The sequence below is a fragment of the Poecilia reticulata genome, linkage group LG1 (genome assembly GCF_000633615.1).
Source record: "Poecilia reticulata strain Guanapo linkage group LG1, Guppy_female_1.0+MT, whole genome shotgun sequence".
NCBI lineage: Eukaryota > Metazoa > Chordata > Actinopteri > Cyprinodontiformes > Poeciliidae > Poecilia > Poecilia reticulata.
Genome location: NC_024331.1, coordinates 19,297,578 through 19,316,197, shown reverse-complemented (window position 1 = coordinate 19,316,197; position 18,620 = coordinate 19,297,578). Strand labels below are relative to the sequence as shown.

The 18,620-nt window shown below is 38.9% G+C and overlaps 1 protein-coding gene across 3 annotated transcripts in view; it reads left to right on the top strand.

The window, feature by feature from the left end:
* Window positions 1–911: 911 nt before the first annotated feature.
* Window positions 912–18,620, top strand: part of pds5a (PDS5 cohesin associated factor A) — a 23,292-nt gene continuing 5,583 nt past the window's right edge. For 2 of the 3 annotated variants that reach the window (XM_008412747.1, XM_008412732.1), the window contains exons 1-23: window positions 912–1,019; window positions 1,868–2,020; window positions 8,886–9,089; window positions 9,371–9,457; window positions 9,599–9,696; window positions 10,323–10,449; window positions 10,860–10,940; window positions 11,080–11,220; window positions 12,021–12,136; window positions 12,361–12,455; window positions 12,571–12,716; window positions 13,013–13,164; window positions 14,171–14,284; window positions 14,454–14,535; window positions 14,625–14,673; window positions 15,217–15,356; window positions 15,589–15,704; window positions 16,192–16,297; window positions 16,405–16,565; window positions 17,297–17,420; window positions 17,524–17,682; window positions 18,152–18,220; window positions 18,373–18,509. In XM_008412747.1, coding sequence (XP_008410969.1) covers window positions 1,907–2,020; window positions 8,886–9,089; window positions 9,371–9,457; window positions 9,599–9,696; window positions 10,323–10,449; window positions 10,860–10,940; window positions 11,080–11,220; window positions 12,021–12,136; window positions 12,361–12,455; window positions 12,571–12,716; window positions 13,013–13,164; window positions 14,171–14,284; window positions 14,454–14,535; window positions 14,625–14,673; window positions 15,217–15,356; window positions 15,589–15,704; window positions 16,192–16,297; window positions 16,405–16,565; window positions 17,297–17,420; window positions 17,524–17,682; window positions 18,152–18,220; window positions 18,373–18,509 — 2,618 coding nt within the window. In that variant the 5' untranslated portion in view covers window positions 912–1,019; window positions 1,868–1,906. Of the gene's footprint in view, window positions 1,020–1,092; window positions 1,244–1,867; window positions 2,021–8,885; window positions 9,090–9,370; window positions 9,458–9,598; window positions 9,697–10,322; window positions 10,450–10,859; window positions 10,941–11,079; window positions 11,221–12,020; window positions 12,137–12,360; window positions 12,456–12,570; window positions 12,717–13,012; window positions 13,165–14,170; window positions 14,285–14,453; window positions 14,536–14,624; window positions 14,674–15,216; window positions 15,357–15,588; window positions 15,705–16,191; window positions 16,298–16,404; window positions 16,566–17,296; window positions 17,421–17,523; window positions 17,683–18,151; window positions 18,221–18,372; window positions 18,510–18,620 lie in introns of those variants that run through there. The other variant, XM_008412740.2, reaches the window with a different exon arrangement.

The following is an 18,620-nucleotide window of genomic DNA, read 5'->3' as shown; positions in this document are numbered from 1 at the left end:
TATGTCCGTCACTGGAAGTGGAAAAACATCGTCAGTGAACAATTGAGAACCCCTCCTAAATGGGTTCTTCTAAAACAAAGAGCATATTATCTAAAAAAGGTTATCACCACAAATGCAAAATGTGCATTCCATAAACAGCAGTACACAGCAGTTGCAAGTACATGACAAAGCACGTCACTGGATGCATTCAATAACAGTCAGCCGGGGAATAACCCGGGGGCGTTTCATTCCTTTTACCCGGAAAACAAGATTCAAGTGTCTCATTCTTCTTTAAAATAATTTAACCAAACAAAATTTCTTACAGATTACTCGTTATAAGGAATACAGAAATAAATACATAGGTTTTTATGAGTTGTGTTTTATTTTGGTTTGCAGATTTAGTTGACTTGTGTGTCATTCTATTATTGTTAAAGTTAGGCAAATATAAACTATTAAAACAATTAATCAAAATTATTTGTATACTTGAATGACGCCAACTTACCACTTAAAACATGGTTTCAACATATTTTTAATCTGAGACAGTATTTCCTTTTTCTTTTAGTTTATGGACAACTTTGTTTACGCTTCACAAGGCCGATCTTGAGGGTGGATATAAACGAGGTATGAAAATGATGCGCACCCCATAGTATTAAAAATGGCTGTCACCAGTAGATGCCGCTGTTTTCACAAAACATAATTTTAATGCCTCTTGATTCAATAGTTTTAGTAGTAGCAACACTGGTGAGAAAAAAATACCTGGAACTTGTGGTTACCCTTAGTAGTGACTGACATACGTTCATTTAGACTTTATAATTTTATATAAACAGAAAGACACATATCAAAAAAGATTCCAGACAAGCGATTATGGCGCCTGTTATTTGTTTCCGACTCCCGCCATCGGAGTTGCAGTACTGCTTTGAGACCGTGCGGGGGCGCTCTGCACCCAGTCTTCGCACATTGACTGAACACGGACGGAGAGCTTTGTGCCGAAAACTAAACCTCTGAGTCAGACTAATGAATTAAAACGGCCCGATTGGAAGGTAAATGCTAAAGAGAGGCGCTAGAGGCGTATTCCGGGTTTGGGGTCTTAGCTTTTTATCTAAAAATAGATTAATTCTGCAATAGTTGGGCTTTTCAGATCCATTCGTTGGGGCAAGTTGTTGGTGATTGAGGAGGCTCAGGGGCGACGGTAGCAGCAGCAGCCCTGTCTGTAAACTAGCGGCTGTAAGGACCGATGCTTGGAAGTTGAAAAAGATTGTAACAAGTAAAATTGCTGTATTTTTAAACTTCTCAAAGTAGTTGGATTAGTTGTAAATCCCAGAACCAATCACGAATGTTGGTATTTTGAAGAAAGATAAAGGGATACTTGACTTCCTCTGTGATTGTCTGTGGACGTAGATGTGATGGGTACCTGGATAGTTTGAGGCCTAGGCTAGTAGAGTAGGCTAACCAGTTAGCGCGGCTAACATCACTTCCTTCCCGCAAAATGCTAACTACTGTTGTATGGCAGTGGCTATACAACGACTGTCTTTTTCGTAAACGACTTTTGCACATTGGCTCTTCAGATACATACAATGTTCTTGAAATAGCAGTCAAGACTAGTTCCTATGTCTCTGTGGTGCTGTTATAAAACATTAAGGTAAAATATTCAGCTGATGTTTAGCTGTGGTATCTTAGCATTCAAGCTAATAATATGCCCAATGCCGGTTCAGTGATGGCTTTTAATTAAATAAATGTGCTAGATTGAAAAGCTCTGTGGTATACAAGCGTGGATGTATCCGGTGTAGCGAGGAAAAGTGACGATTATCGCCGGGGAATTATGCGAAAAGCGAGGTTTTGTTGGGTGCACTAGCACGGTTGTGCTGAACTTAAGTTTTCTGACCCATAGAGGCCAGTAGAAGACCGTGTGGACCGTACATCAACAAGCATGGAGTTCCCGCAACAGCAGAAGCCTGCGGGGGACGGAAAGATCGTCTATCCTCCTGGAGTGAAGGAGATTACGGACAAAATAAGCAACGATGAGGTGGTCAAACGGTTGAAGGTATGTTGATAAGGTTTCATACTGTTCAGAAACTACTTCAAACTCCAGTCAAAAGCATCTAGCCTCTGACACAGTACCAATACTTCCCTAACTTTGTAAACCTTAGTTGTTCGTCTATTACTCACTCTTCTTTTGAGATTTTCAATTGTTTGTTTTTGTTGGTGATGAGTATGCAGACCGATCAATAATCAAGTTGAATGCTAGTCAATAATACTTGACCTGATGCAAAGTTGTGATGTTTTGCATCATGAGGAGGAACTTCCAGTTCTTTATTTTACCATTGGCATTTTTAATGCAGTTGAAACCAGAAATTTACATACACAGAACAACAAAACACTTTTCCCCCCCCTCACCGTCTGAAGTTAAATCAGACCAAACTTCTCGTTTTAGATCAGTTAAAACTACCAAGAATATTTCTATTTGCTGAATGCCACAATAATGATGTCAGAGATTTATTTATAAATTTCGTTTAAATCAGAAGTTTACATACAGAATGATTACTAGCTATGAAACAATAAGGGAAAACCCACATCATGATGTCATGGTAGGTTAATAGACACTTTGAGTTTGTTGGAGTCACCCGTTTGCATGTATTTTAAGCCCACGCCTTGAACAAACTGCTTTCTTGTTTGACATGATGGGAAGGCCTAAACAAATCAAACAAGATATAGTTATTTAGCTGCACAAGTCTGGTTCATTCTTGGGAAGAATTTACCACAGCTTGAAGGTGCCAGGTTCATCTGTTCAAACAACAATTACACGCAAGTATAGACATGATGGAAATGTCCAACTATCATACCACTCTGTGTCCCGGTGATGAATGTATTTTGGTCCAAATTGTGCAGATTGGCCCCAGAACATGAAGCCATTCTGAAGATGCTGCTGAAACTGATAGTACAGTGTTATCATCCGCAGTGGAATGTGTTCTGTGTCAACATGACCTGGAAGTTCAGTCAGTGAGGAGGAAGCCATTACTCCAAAAGAAAAAACATGCGGAGGAACTAGAAACATGTCTGATAAAATGATAGTTTGGTCATAATCGTAGTCGTTATATTTGGATGAAAAAGGCTTTCTCTTGGGAACATCATCCCAACTGTAACATATGGGTGTGACAGCATCATGTTGAGGGGCTTCAGGACAATAAAGTCAATGTTTTGGCGTGGCCATCGCATAGCCACAACTTGTCTGATAGACAAGTTGTGGGCGGATCAGAAAAGGTGTGTGGAAGTGAGGCGGCCTGCAAACCTGATTCAGTTGCAGCCGTTCTGTCAGGAGGAACGGACATGAACTCCAGCAAACTATTGTGAGAAGCCTGTGGAAGTGTATGTAAATGTCTGATTTTGAGGACATGAACATACAAAACTGGTATTCTTTCTCTCATTGTTAAGGAATTTAGCTAATAAAAATAATTTGGACAATTTAACTGACCAAACAGGAGACGTTTGACTCATTCAGGACATATGCATGAAGATCATTGATTAAGCTAATCCTACATTAGTTCACATTATAAATCACTTTTAGCCTGGCTAAGCAGGAAATGTTCTGTATTGGTAGAAATTATTTACATGGGGATACTTTAGTCACTCATCAGGACATGCTAGTTTTCCACTAAAATATATATGTATATACATCCGTATTTTACTGTATTTTTTTATTTCCAATATTCCTTTAGAAAATAAATGCTGTTCTGAAGTAGGCAACAAAAGATGTTAGCATGAAAAATGCAAGTTGATTACACTTGGAATATGTTAGCCAACAATTATTGCAGTTCAAACAGTCCTGCAGTATGAGTATTGTGCACACTGATAATGCGATGTTGTGCAGGCTTAGTGTATAGATTAACATTGTGCCTGTAAATGTTTTAGCATAAAGCTCCTTCTTTATTTTAATTATTTACCTGACATTACATTTTATGGCTGGAAAGCTCATAATAAAACAAAACTACTTTGCTGTAGTACGATTAGCCTTCCTGTTATCTGCTTCAAGTCTTGCTCTCTCTCACCTGGCAACTATGAATTTGCTAGGGGACATGCAATTACAGCACTTGTTAACATAGAAGTGCTGTACATCCATGTTCTACATTCGGTCAGGTTGTTGGTTATATATCAGAATATGTTTTATATTAGGGTTTAGATGATTTGCTGAAGTTGTCAAGGAACTATATTGCTTTATAGTCAAGTTGTTTTATTGCAAAGCGGCAGCTGTGGAGAAAGGTGCAAATAGCTGAAATGGAAAGAGTTTGTTTTAATTTCTTTCTGGCATATCTAGAGACGGCTTCATAGCCGAGGTCAAGGTTTGTAGGAAGCCAAATGCAAACATCCATCACCACTGTCCGCTAAAGTACATTCCACAGCATTGTCACATTTCTTTCCCGATTGAGTTCAATACAAGCATTTAGAAAACTAAAATGTTTTTTTTTTTGTTGTTGTTGTTTTTGTTTTTTGTTGCTGTTGCTTAGAATAGCAGAAAATGTTCTGTGGGGCGTTTAGGTGTTTAAGTTGTTGATTTGTCAATTTGTGAGCTAAAGCACAGTTAATTACAAGAAGACTGTTTTTTGTTGTTGTTGTTTTTAACAGGAGTAGGTGCCTGAAAGATTTTAAGCGAATATTTTTGTACATGTTGTTTGCCAGTAGCTGGAGGTTCATACTCTGAGATCTTCAATATGCTTTAGTTTCTCACAGGAGAATAAGTCTAGTGCAACTCTTCACTAGCTGATGCAATTGAGGCTTTCATAATCCAAATAAGATATAGATTTGAAACTGCCATGTATCTGGTTCTTTTATTTTTATGTTTTATAAGGCTTTGTATCAATTTTTTTTTCCTCTTTGGGAAGCTGTGTTTCTGCAAGTTGCTGTTTTTCGATGCGGGTGAAACGGGTGAAAGTCTTTTGCTTTCGCCAAGTTCACTACTTCTTGCTGTTGTGGCAGCTGGTTGCTAAAGCATGCAGTTGTTCTACTGGGGACTGTAAGGTTACCAGCTGATGATGGTTGCTCTATTTCACTTGTAAATAAAATCTGCATATTGTCATCACATAGATTCATTTGTTCAGATCTGCATTTATACACGGTTAAAAAAGATAAAAATGGTGTCCCATATCAGCAACCTGTGCTCCAGAGAGCAGGGAACCTCTCTGGACTTAAAGTTTAAGTTGTGGTTCAGTAACAGGTATAACATTAAAACAAACCACTGGTCTGGCTAGATTAACAGCTAATATCGTTCAAAATACTAAAGTGGATGATTGTCTAGCAAATTGGGAGGATTGTTATTCTGTAAAATAAATTACTGATGTTATAATTAACAAAGTTCAACTTGGTGTAAATAATTTTTTCAGAAATTTTCCACTTAGTCCATATTTTGACAGTTTTATTTTTTTTCCTCCTTGTTAGTTATTCTTACGTCTCAGCATGTGTGTTTTTAGCCAATCAGCATTCAGTCTACGCAAAGCATCATTCCACAGTTAACTTCAAATTTGCAAACAGCTGGATGGGAAGTTAGCTGTAGAGGAAATATGCAAAGTGAGAATGTTGATACTCTGGGGTTGTGACTGACTGAGCCTCGTCAAAGGAAAGGTTCATCGGTTCGGATGGGCCATTACTGCAATTTTTTAAAACGAAACTTGATCAGATTCTTTTGTTTTAATAAATGGCCCTGACCATTGACCGTTTTTGTTCCCAGTGGGAAACAAAAAAGCTCAGACCCTTTTCCTGTCAGTGAAGTGATTATAGATGATGAAATCAGTGTAGACGTTGTGACTGAATGAAGGAAACGCATAGATGAATTTTCCAAGTTCCCAGTCAGAAATGCAGCATGTAGCATAAAGTTGGAAATTCAACCTGGAAAGGCAGAGATTGCCAAGCAGTTTGGATTTTCAAATCCAGTACTGCTGCAGTGTGTGTTGAATACAGTTAATGTTCCAAACTTTCCTTTCTTTTTTGGCTGCTTACTCCTCATTAAACCAGTGGCACAGATTGTGCTGTGAAATATCCACTTGTGAATATGTTAATATTGTGTTTAAATGCATTAAGTACAAAGAAAAACTTCATTTTGAATTCCTAATAGTAGTGGTAGTTGGAACCAAAATAAATGAGTCACCCTCTACTTGGGTGTTACGACATTCTCAGTCCAGAGCTCCAACTGCTGAGACTAATTCAAGGTAACATAACAAGAAAGCTGACCAGAGTAAAGCTGGACAGTCTGTCGTTGAACATGGTCGATTTGAAAATATTGGGAGGTTTTTCTTTTTAACCTTGCACTTTTCAAATTGTTGATTGGAGCACCTTGCCTTCAGAAGAGCCTTAACGGATGCATGAAAGTGTCAGAATTATTCCACAGAAACTTTGGACCGAATTGAGACATTTGGATCAAAGACTTGCTGCACATCTAGAGTATAAGTCAGACTCTCCACCTCCGGGAGATCTCTGTTGGATTGAGATCTAGCAACTGTGAAAGTCTGTGTCGATGAAGTCTAGCAAACTTATCGTCATGTTCAAGAAACACATTTGAGATAGTTTGAGATTTGTGCTATGGTTCATTGCCGTCAGAAGAGATGAAAATTCTCACGCTGGTTGCAGCTGAACAACTGACACGGTGCAGAACGGATCCATGCTTTTGTGTCGTTTTACAACAAATCCTGACCCTAAAATTTGAATGTTCAGTCGACTTTAAGACTAATCATTTCTGTCCAATTTTGGTGAGCTTGTGTTGAGTTTTAAGCTCAGTTTTCTGACATATGCAACACCTCAAGGTTAGACGTGTTGTCTTCTAAGCATCAGTTGTGTCAACCACACCACCTTCAAACTCATTCAGTTTGCCCTTTAGCAAGTCATGTTCACCATGACTAGATGTCTAAATCCACTCAGTGTACCTAATAAAGTGGCTAGCGAGGGTACAGTTTCAGAGGAATACACACAAGCTGTTGTTTTAGTAATTCTGCTAGCTCTAATCGCAAATTTCAGATGGTTAAAAACTCCATTATCATTTTGTCTGCTTGTTATGAACACCCAACTCTGCCCCACGCACAATAGGAACCATTATGGACGCTGTGTTTTCTTCTATTGTAGTTCTTAAAGAGAAATGCTGGCAGGTTAAAGATTGACAAGACGCAGAGATTGAAAAGTTCTTGGAAGTAACGCATCTCTTAAAGAAATTATCAGGAAAACTGTGTGCATACTTGTAGCCTAATGGTCATTAGTTGCGCAACAATGAGTAATCAGTGAGCACTAAGGGTTTACGCATTGCTTTTTTAAATTTTCTATAAGCTGACTGACGGACACCTCTGTTGTTGAGGTTGTCAAAAAAGTCCTCAAAACAAAAGTCTGATCCTGCTCACATGGAGGGGAAAGTCTTTGCGCTGGACACCTAAGGAGAAACATGAAAGTCTCGTAATTTCATGGGAAAACTGCATCGATTCTGTTTGTAAGGTTCAAATGGACCAAGCGGCACCTGCTGAGATATAAATGGGATGCCGTGTTACACTTTAACCTCATTCTTGCACTGGAAAGTGTGTTTCGTTACAGTTCCTCAGATGCTATCAGAGCTGCTTGCATGAAGTGGCTTTGTGGTTTGAATAAGGACAAACGTTTAGCTGATCTGCTCACTGAAACGTTGGTTTTCTCCTAGAACAGAGCCATGGCGTTAGGCTCCAGATGTATAAACTCTCCAGCTCAAAAGGCCCACAGGAGAGTTTCTGTTCTGAGAGCTTTACTCCCTTACGAGGACAGGAGTGTGTGTGTGGATATAATGACTGTGTAGGAGTGAGTGTGCCGCTCTGCAGTCTGTTGGAGCTGCTGGCCCATCCCCCACCAACAGGCAGTCGGGAGCTTCACAGCCATGTTTCAGCTCACACACAGAGGAAGTTGCAGCTCAAAGCATTTCTTTCTAACGATTGTATTTCAGTGGACTGGTGTGAATGAAACCTTGGTGGGCAGCGATGGGACAAACCCAAACTTAGTTTGTCTGTTTCTGTCATATCACTCAAGGTTTTTGTTTTGTTTTGTTTTTTTATGAAAAAGTCAGTTTGAAAAAGTTGCTAAATAACTCTTTCTTACAAACACAATGTGTTTGGTTTTTCCCTCCTTTGCTTTTCACTTTTGAATGTACTACAATGCACTTAAAAACTTATTATATGAATGAAGTACCAGCTACAGCCTGATGACAAGAAATAAAATTAAACCCTATATGAATATGTTTGTATAATCACAAATTAAAAAAGCAAACATTTTATTCAGAAAATCAAATATGAGATTAAACAGACATTAATTGTCTGTTTAATCAGTGCAGCACCAAAGAGGGAAATAATAATAAATAATGAGAATAACGTTGACTCCAATTATTCATGTAGAGATCACTGAAGTTGATGATCCACAGCAGCCAGACAAAAAAAAAAGAAAAGTTTTTTGTGTCAAATCATTTTGTTCAGCTTTGGTCTCTTAGTATTTATGATTTTGAACCAGCGAAGATCAAATGTAACCAAATACGGTTCAGTACTGTAAAAATGGACCTCAACCAAAGCACCAACAGGAAGCTCTGAATGAGCTGCTAACTAACAACGAGCCGGCCACAGGATTCTCTAAGTGCTTGTAAATCTGAAATATCTCGCCTGCCGCTCTGGGTTTTTGTTGTGGGTTTTTTTATATGTAAAGTACTCAATAAATCAGCTAACAAATACCTTTAAAAAATGTCATTAATAATTTGCCAGTAACAGATTGAGCTTCTACTTTACAGTTAAAAAGATGCTCATCAGTGTCATTTTCCCCCGTCTGGGTTTCGGTGGTTTTTGGCACAAATCGAATATTTCATAAATATTTTTAAAGAGTCTTGGCTAGACGGACTCTCGTGTGACCGCCCTTGTCGATGTGCTCAACAGATGGTGGTAAAGACCTACATGGACATGGATCAAGACTCTGAAGAGGAGAAGCAGCAGTATCTGGGTCTGGCGCTCCATCTTGCCTCCGAGTTCTTCCTAAGGAACCCTAATAAAGACGTCCGGCTGCTGGTGGCCTGCTGTCTGGCTGACATCTTCAGGATATACGCTCCTGAAGCTCCTTACACCTCCCACGACAAGCTGAAGGTCCTGATTATCTTCTAGGATCTTTCATTCGTCTAAATCAATCCAAGTCTGCTTGTTGCAATGACTGCTTTTTACGTGTGGTGGGGTATAATTAAAACCTGCATGCATTGTTTACTAGATAATTGAGAACATTTGCCAGATGGCCCAAGGAAAGTTCAGGTTTTACTGTGCTACAGCACATCTGTGCACCTTCTTTTAACCACGTTGTAAAGCCTTCCTGCTCCCTATAAAACCACAGGACTTAATGAGAAGCTAAAAACGCTTTTTTTTTCCCCCTCCAGGACATTTTTCTGTTCATCACCAGACAGCTAAAAGGACTAGAAGACACCAAGAGCCCTCAGTTCAACCGATACTTTTACCTGCTGGAGGTAAATCTCTCACCTTGGCTGCACTTATGCGTTTCAGCATTCCAGTGTTTTCTTTGCGACAGATTGTGTTGAAGTGAATCTGTTTCATTTGGATTGTGAAAGTTACTATTTATCAATGCATTTGCTTGTGTTGTGCAACAGAATCTTGCGTGGGTAAAATCGTACAATATCTGCTTTGAACTGGAGGACTGCAACGAGATTTTCATCCAGCTCTTCAAAACGCTCTTCTCTGTTATAAAGTAAGTTGGTTGAATCTGTCAACTTGAAGACAAGACAGTGTATACTACTGGGTACCACAGTGTGAGATGAGGTTTATTTATTTATTTTTGAACAAAACCAAGAATCTCCCCTTTTTATGTTTTCACAAATCACTTTTTTTACCCTCTGGAATCTGCAATCGATGTAGAACAATGGTGTTAAATCTTTTTTTTGTTGTTTGTTTTTATGTAACCCAAAATCATCAAACTAGAAATACACACTGCATAATAATCTTTTTTTTTTTTTTTTACTGAAAGAGCTAAAGATTAGGACGGTTTTTTTTTTAAATACATATTAAACTGCACATCCCGTTTCCCTTGTTAATAAAATTGCAAATTTTTCCCTGGATGATTTCAAAGCTTTAACAGCAGCTGGTTTGCACCAATTTGACCAAAAGCAGCTGCTTTGCCAGCACACACGCACAAAAGAAAAACGTTAATATTTGATGAAAGAGGTTGTCTGGAACATTTTGGCTCATCGGTGTTTGTTCTACACTTTATACTATAACATTATTAACTGATAAACTGGCCAGCTGTGATGTAGCAGGCCTTGTTGTGAGATTGATGGCATTAACGCGTCAGAGTCGGTGTCTTCCTCCGCTCATCAGCAACAGCCACAACCAGAAGGTGCAGATGCACATGATGGATCTGATGAGTTCTATCATCATGGAGGGAGACGGAGTCACACAGGAGCTGCTGGACACAATCCTGATAAACCTCATACCTGCACACAAGGCGAGTCTGCGGTCGCACCACTGCACGCTGTGACATATTGCATGATTACCTTTCTGCATTAAATTAGAAAGAATTACTTATGCAAGTCAGAATTCAAATAACATTAAAATACCCAGATATTGCCTAGAACATGAACTAATGTTAAATAGGTAAATGAGAGGCACTGATTTATTTTTAGTTTTATTTCTTTTGTAATGGTTTTAATTGTTTTCTGTTCTAACCATGAAAAATGTTTTTACCAGCTCTCTGTGCTTCTTCTCTAAAACTTCTCTTATTATACATCTTGTAATGAAAACAAAATGCAGTGCTGACATGCAGACAGAAAGCTAGAAAATCCGGTTTCAAAGTTAAAGCAAACACACTTCTTGCTATAGTCATGCCAATTATTTATCCTCTTTCTGCTGATTCAGAATCTGAACAAGCAAGCGTACGACCTCGCCAAGACACTCCTGAAGAGAACGGTCCAAACCATTGAGACGTGCATCGCAAACGTGAGGCGCTGCTTGTTTTTTTTTAGTTTTTTTCCCCTTGGTTTTCTTCTGTAATTCTCTTTTTCAAATGACGTTGAACAGTACGTTATCAAGGTATTCATCCGGTTCTCTCGCTCTGTGCCTTCATGTTCTCCCACAGTTCTTCAATCAGGTTTTAGTGATGGGAAAGTCCTCGGTCAGTGACCTATCAGAGCACGTCTTCGACCTCATCCAGGAGCTGTTTGCCATCGACCCCATGCTGCTGACCTCCGTCATGCCTCAGCTGGAGTTCAAGCTAAAGGTGAACACTGTCCAAAAAACAACAACAATCCCTCAGCTCCAACCAACATCATTTTCCCTTCTGATTTTATTTTAGTTTCTTTGAGTAATATTGATTTTTGAGTAACTGTGTTTTATATTATTACCATTTGATCCAGAACTCATTTCCTTCATTATAAGTTTTTTTTATTTTTTTATCCATCTGTGGTGGTGAAACACTCTGTTCTTATTTTATTGTTCCAGAGTAAATACTGGTCAAGTTTATTTGTGTGGAACATTTAATCAACAACTCAAAGTGATAAAAACATAATAAATAAATAACTTTATGACAAAATAAAGAGAAGTAATGAAAAGTTGCATTGCAATTGATTTATTAAAGTTGAACTTATTAATCAAAGGCAAACCAAAATAAGAATTTGAGCCGGGATTTAAAAGAACTCAGCTTTTCAGCAGATATGCAGTTTTCTGGAAGTTTGTTCCTCATTAGAAAAGCATAAAAAATACAGATATTTAAAAAAAAGAAATAAAAAAATCAGTTCATCACCCAGCTTTTTTCTGTATCATTTTGTGCCAATTGTCCCCCGAGCATAACACTGCCATCACCATACTTCACTATTGGGATTCGTTTTTTAGCCCAGCTTGTTCAGACAATTTTGATCTCATCTCACCTACTTACTAGAACTGCACAATATATAGTAAATGTATTATTTTGCAATAGCTTTTTATGCCGTTTGCAGTGGGGAACTGAAATCAAGTTTTAAAAATATGACCAAAAAAATTTTTTAAGCCCCGCTAAAGGACGGCATGTGATTTTTGTTACAGAGCAACGACGGCGAGGAGCGTCTGGCTGTCGTTCGTTTGCTAGCAAAGTTATTTGGGGCCAAAGACTCAGAGCTAGCATCACAGAACAGACCGCTTTGGCAGTGCTTCTTAGGACGGTAAGTAAACTCAGCTTTCACCATTTGTTAAAGTGATTTATGTATATGAAGTTAGATTCACAGTTAGATTCCTTGTAAGAAAGTTTTTAGAGGAATTGAGGAACTTATCTGGCATGGCACAACTTCCTGTTATTTTCCTTCCTAACAGAATAAATAAGTAATTTTTCTTTTAACTAGATCTTTTTTAGTTAGTTGAATTATATGAGCTTTAATTTCTTCTGTAGGTTCAACGACATCCACGTACCGGTCAGATTAGAGTGTGTAAAATTCGCAAGCCACTGCCTTATGAACCACCCTGACCTGGCCAAAGACCTCACAGGTGGGCGTTACTTCTGATTCATCCGGGTGGTTGTTGACGGCGCCGTCGTCTTCCTGCTGGCTGGTTCAGCTGAAAATAATGTCCTTTCTCACTCGTTTATTTATTTTTTGTCCAGAATATTTGAAAGTGCGTTCTCACGACCCAGAGGAAGCCATCAGACACGATGTCATCGTCACCATCATCAATGCTGGAAAGAAAGACCTGAACTTGGTCAATGACCAGCTGTTGGGCTTTGTGCGGGAAAGGACGCTGGACAAGAGGGTAGGACATTTAAATCACTTAATGATTCACTCATTGTAGTAGCAACACAGCTGTGACTCTTTTGGAATTTATTCGTTTAGCTCAACAATAATAATCTACATAAAATGCAGCAGTTGTTTATCCTGGAGATCTGTACAAATCATTCGCATTCTGAAATCACAACGTATTCGCGTTAATGTGCAATGTGCTAATATTTCATTGATTACCAACACAAGATTGTCTCCCTCCCTGTGATTTTCATATCCTGGTTTGATCGTTTCCCTTGTTGGTGTGTTAACGTTTCCCTCCTCCTGCAGTGGCGTGTGCGTAAAGAGGCCATGATGGGCCTGGCTCAGCTTTATAAGAAATACTGTCTGCATCACGAGGCTGGAAAGGAGTCGGCCCAGAAGATCAGCTGGATCAAAGACAAACTGTTGCACATCTACTATCAGAACAGCATCGATGACAAGTGAGAACAAACACACAGTGTACATGAATTTATTTAATACTGAACAAATGGACTAGGATTAATGTATTTATAACCAGTTTGGCACATATATGTGTTAATATGTATAAATAAAAGACACATTCGTCAATCACAAACGTTGTAATTTGATAACTTACTAAAATATCAGTAACCTGACATCTCTATAGCCCCTCTCTGTTAAAAGCTTTAAAACAAGTTCCTCTTATTTTACAGTATCATGGCTTAATTAATTGAATTTAAATGCATATATAAATTTAAATATAATGCAAATATTTCAAATGCATGACAATGAAGCCCATTACTCTTAGTTCCTCTTTGCAATGGGAAAGACTAGAGAATTTAAATAAGTCTGTGTGTGGATCTCAATTAATTTAAGACAAGGCTACTAGAACATTTGTTCTTAAATTTACAGTCAGAGGAATAATTTGAAAATGTAATCCAAATATAAATATGACAAACAAGAACACATATTTATCACTCCACTAGAAGCAGCGACTGAGAGGCTGAGGGAGGGAAAGCAATCTCACTGAGAGGCATCTTGACCTGAAGTCTACTTGACAACTAGATGCCAAAAATGTACGGCAGCACAGAGATAGTTCGTCAGATACGTCAGCGGTTCTTTGGCTAGCTCGCTCCCCAAAGTTGAATTTTATGGATAAACCTGTTTGAGCTGAAGAGAAGACAGAACTAGAGATATCGGTCGGCGGTCGAAGATCATTTTGTATCCGTGTTTCAGCCTTGTGAAATGCTACAGTAATGTTGTCCCATTGGCTGTACGAAGTAAAACAGGCGATTCATTAAAGTGGGATTTCCCCCTATAAATAGATTTGTCTCTGTGAGAAAATGCTACAGCAATAAAATATCACTGCAACTCACAGTTTTTAATGCGTCGGTGTTGCACATTTACAGATTAAATCCCTTCTCCCAAATTATTTCCTGTTTTTTATTTTCAGTGTTTAAAGAATGAATTGAAACTTTCCTCTTCCAGGTTGTTAGTGGAGAAGATTTTTGCCCAGTACATGGTGCCTCACAGCCTCGACACAGAGGAGAAGATGAAATGCCTCTACTACCTTTATTCCTGTCTGGACACTAACGCTGTCAAGTGAGTAAAGGCGCTGCATTTCCTCCTTCCATCTGGAAACTACACAAACATTGCCGCATTCAGACATGCAAAGTATTGATATAAAATTACAAGTAAACCGTCTGGAAAATACCTATGATGAGAACTTTCTACTGATTCTCTGCTCTTTCTCGCTGGCCTTTTCTTTCAGGGCTCTAAACGAAATGTGGAAGTGTCAGAATATGCTCAGAAGTCTCGTGAAAGAGTTGCTCGACCTTCACAAGCTGCCAGTGGTGGGTAGATGCTTACTTTGTCTCTCAGTTTGTTTTTTCAGGAGGTATAAAATTAAGTGGGATAACGTTTTCTTCTTCCCTCTCACTAGTCGGAGGCCAATAACACCGCGATGCTCGGGAAGCTTATGAGTATCGCAAGTAAGTTGGAAATAAACGTACACTTGTACACCGTGCATTTACAAAACCTCCTTTTGACATTACAACCACACACTTCAGAGTATTTTATACAATTGACCAATATACAGTAATGCATAATGTGAAGTGTAATAAAAATATTTAGGGTTTTCTGAACTTTTGCAAATACAGTTTCCGAAAAGTTGGGTGTTTCTTTGTTTTCAGCCCGTTTCTAGGTGAGGAATACTTTTGCAAAGCACTGGATGTTATTATGTCACAGTTGTTGTTCACCATCGTTCTAAATAAGACATAATCCACACCAAACTTATTAGAAAAGGAAAATAAATTTTAAAAAGTATATAAAACCAGGTCTGACATTTTGAACATAATTCAACCATTTTGACCAGTGGTTTTCAAAAAGTACTCCTTGTGACCTCAGTCAAAAAGTTTTTCTTTCAATTCAAAATACTATATATAAAATCAGTCCACTCGTTTTTCGTAGGTGTTCTGTTATTAAGGTCATGACCTTTTGTAACCATAATTTTAATGTGATGCTGCTGTTTGCAGAGAACCTGCCAGATGCTGGGAAGGCCCAGGACTTCATGAAGAAATTCAACCAGGTTCTGAGTGAGGATGAGAAGCTCAGAATCCAGCTGGAGATGCTCATCAGTCCAACATGCTCCTGCAAGCAGGCGGAGATCTGTGTGGTGAGGCAGCACGAGGCACACTTAAACCTACACACAAATTACATTTTTAACACGACTTGTAGTCGTTTACGTCAACAGGTGTGATGCAAATCGAGTGTTAGGGCTATGAATTTGTGTTTGGGGTCCAATTTAGTAATCAAAAGGCTAGCTTGTTTCATCACTGACGAACTTTTTAACTAACTAATATCTGAAAACGATAGTTTGAAGCTCACACACAAGATGCTTTGCGCAGAGGGAGATCACTCGGAAGCTGACGTTCCCCAAACAGCCGACCAATCCGTTCCTAGAGATGGTCAAGTTCCTGCTGGAGCGGATTGCCCCGGTTCACATCGACTCTGAAGCCATCAGGTCAGAAACATTCCTGAGAATGAGATTTTTTTTTCTTTTTTTGACACGTATAATGAATTTGAGCTTTCAAACATCAATAAAACGGGTGATTATAAGTAGTTTCTAATTGAAGATGTTGCATAATTGAAATGAGTTGGTAAATTGTGCCTGAAAACGTTAAAATGTGTTAATGTTTTTATAGAGAGAACGAAAATAGATGGCGTCTGTTTACCTAGTAACCAAGTGCTTCATAATGCTGTCTGTATTTGGTATTGTGTAACGCTGGTCCATTAACAGATCCGTCTCATTTACTGAGCCACCTAGTGGTGGTGATGGAAAACTGCAGGTTCCACTCTGTTTCCCCCCTCCCATTTATTTTATGGAAAAATACTATGAGACCACACACTGACTAAACAAACTATTCTGTTTTAGTCTTAACTTGATTCCCATAAAATTATGAGGCATGTTAACATAATTTAACAGTTTTATTTTGTTAATTTTCCTTCAGTGCTTTGGTAAAGCTGCTAAATAAGTCCATCGAGGGGACAGCTGATGATGAGGAGGAAGGTGTCACCCCTGATACAGCGATCCGCTCTGGTCTTGAGCTGCTAAAGGTATAAATACTAAAATCAAATTTTAAAGTTTCCCTAACTACAAAAAAAAAAACCTAAAGCAAAGTTTTATTAGTCAAAAAATGTCCAAATGTTTTTTGTCCTCGTAGGTCCTGTCATTCACACACCCCACAGCATTCCATTCAGCCGAGACCTACGAGTCTCTGCTCCAGTGTTTAAAGATGGAGGACGACAAAGTGGCAGAAGCAGCCATTCAGATCTTCCGTAACACTGGCCAGAAGATCGAGACGGAGTTGCAGCAGATAAGATCGTAAGAGATGTGCAAGAGGCACAGACTGTGATGTTTGGATGTTCATCTGGTAAAAGATAAAAGAAGTACAGAACACGTCAACGTTTTTCTTTGTGAATATATTTCTAATATTTGCCGACATGAAATTCACCCCACATGTTGGTAATGAACAGAAAGTAAAGCTGTTCCTTTTAAATCAGTAAATAAAACAAAATGACACAGGGAGTAGCTTTTAAACACAATTATATAACTTCATGATATACTTTTTTTTTTCTAGGTGGCTTTCCTTCTCTTCTTTTCATCTTCGTCTTTTCTTTTTTTCCTAACCTCCAATACTTGTGTTGGACCTTCATTCATTTTCCTTCTTTCCTGACTGTTTCTGTCTCTGTGTCCTACCCTTCTTTTTTCTATCCTTTCTTCTAGCTTCATTCTTTACTTTGCTATACATGCTGTCTCTCCTTCCTTGTGTCCTCATTTTCTATCCTTGTCTTATATCCTATCCTCCCGTCCTTCTGAATTTCTTTCTCTTCTTCTTTTTTCTCAATGTTTTCCCACGTTTTCTTTCACACTTTTCTCCCACCGTTTAAGCTTACCCACTGTAGAAATATCCTGGTCTTGGAAGTCGAGTCTGAAATCTTTGCATAGCAAACACAGCAGGCAGAAGGAAGGTTTTTGTGTTGCTTATAAAGGACTGAGTATTTTTTCAATGCTTTTGCCACTTATAATGTATTTTTTTGCGATGTTTCCTTCAGAACTCTGATTCCCATCCTGCATCAGAAAGCCAAGCGGGGCACGCCTCACCAGGCCAAGCAGGCCGTCCACTGCATTCATGCCATCTTCAACAACAAGGAAGTGCAACTGGCCCAGATTTTTGAGGCAGGCTAACACTTCTTGACGATTAATTACCATCTCCAGTGTATTATTTACTCCTCTCCTCTCTACCTGAACCTGTACTAACAGTTTCCTTTTTGACCCACAGCCTTTGTCTCGCAGTCTCAACGCAGACGTTCCCGAGCAGCTCATCACTCCGCTTGTGTCTCTGGGTCATATATCCATGCTGGCTCCAGATCAGTTCGCCTCACCAATGAAATCCATCGTGGCTAACTTCATCGTCAAGGATTTGCTGATGAACGACAGGGTTTGTGGAGCTGACATTTGAACTTTAGCATCCAGGAATTACACATGGACTTTGTTTGAGAACTGCTGCTGTATGCACTGTGTGTGTTTATCCACAGTAAGGAGGAAATGTAAACACAAGAACCTGAAGCGGTTGTTGAACTGCAGTGGATCTCAAAAGTCTATTTTTACTCTGTACAATTCAACTGAAAACAAACATATGTGTTAAACTTGGTTAACTTTTAACTCGTATGTTAAAATTTGTTTCTGACTTATACATTTATTTTAGTTTTCTCTCTAATGTGTTTTTCAGTTAAATTTCTAGCATATATCACTTTGTGTGTAAAAACATATGAAATTACTTATAGTCTAATCGATGATATTTTCTTTAAAACTCAAATTCTTTCCACCACAAAAAAATTCCTAAGAGCCACAGTTTGAACAAAGAAAACTTTAAATCAGATTTTTGTGACCATCTTTCGTGTGTTCAGTCGGTAGGGAACAAGAACGGGAAGCTGTGGTCCGCAGATGAGGAAGTCTCACCTGAAGTCTTAGCAAAGGTAAGATGAGCAAACGTGTTTTTTTCTTGATATTAATTATCGTAGAAACGGTGTGAAAGAACATTTTAGTGGTTTTGAAGTTATAGCTCGTTTTTTTTCTGGAGCATGTTGGTGGCCCGAAATGACAAACGATGTTCTTCCTGTTCCTGAAGGTTCAGGCCATCAAGCTCCTGGTACGCTGGTTACTGGGAATGAAGAACAACCAATCCAAATCGGCCAACTCCACCCTCCGCCTGCTGTCGGCCATGTTGGTTAGCGAGGGCGACCTCACAGAGCAGAAGAAGATCAGGTACCCCTGAATTATCTGTTACAGATTCGCTTTTACTCGTGTGTGTGTGTGTGTGTGTGTGTGTGTGTGTGTGTGTGTGTGTGTGTGTGTGTGTGTGTGTGTGTGTGTGTG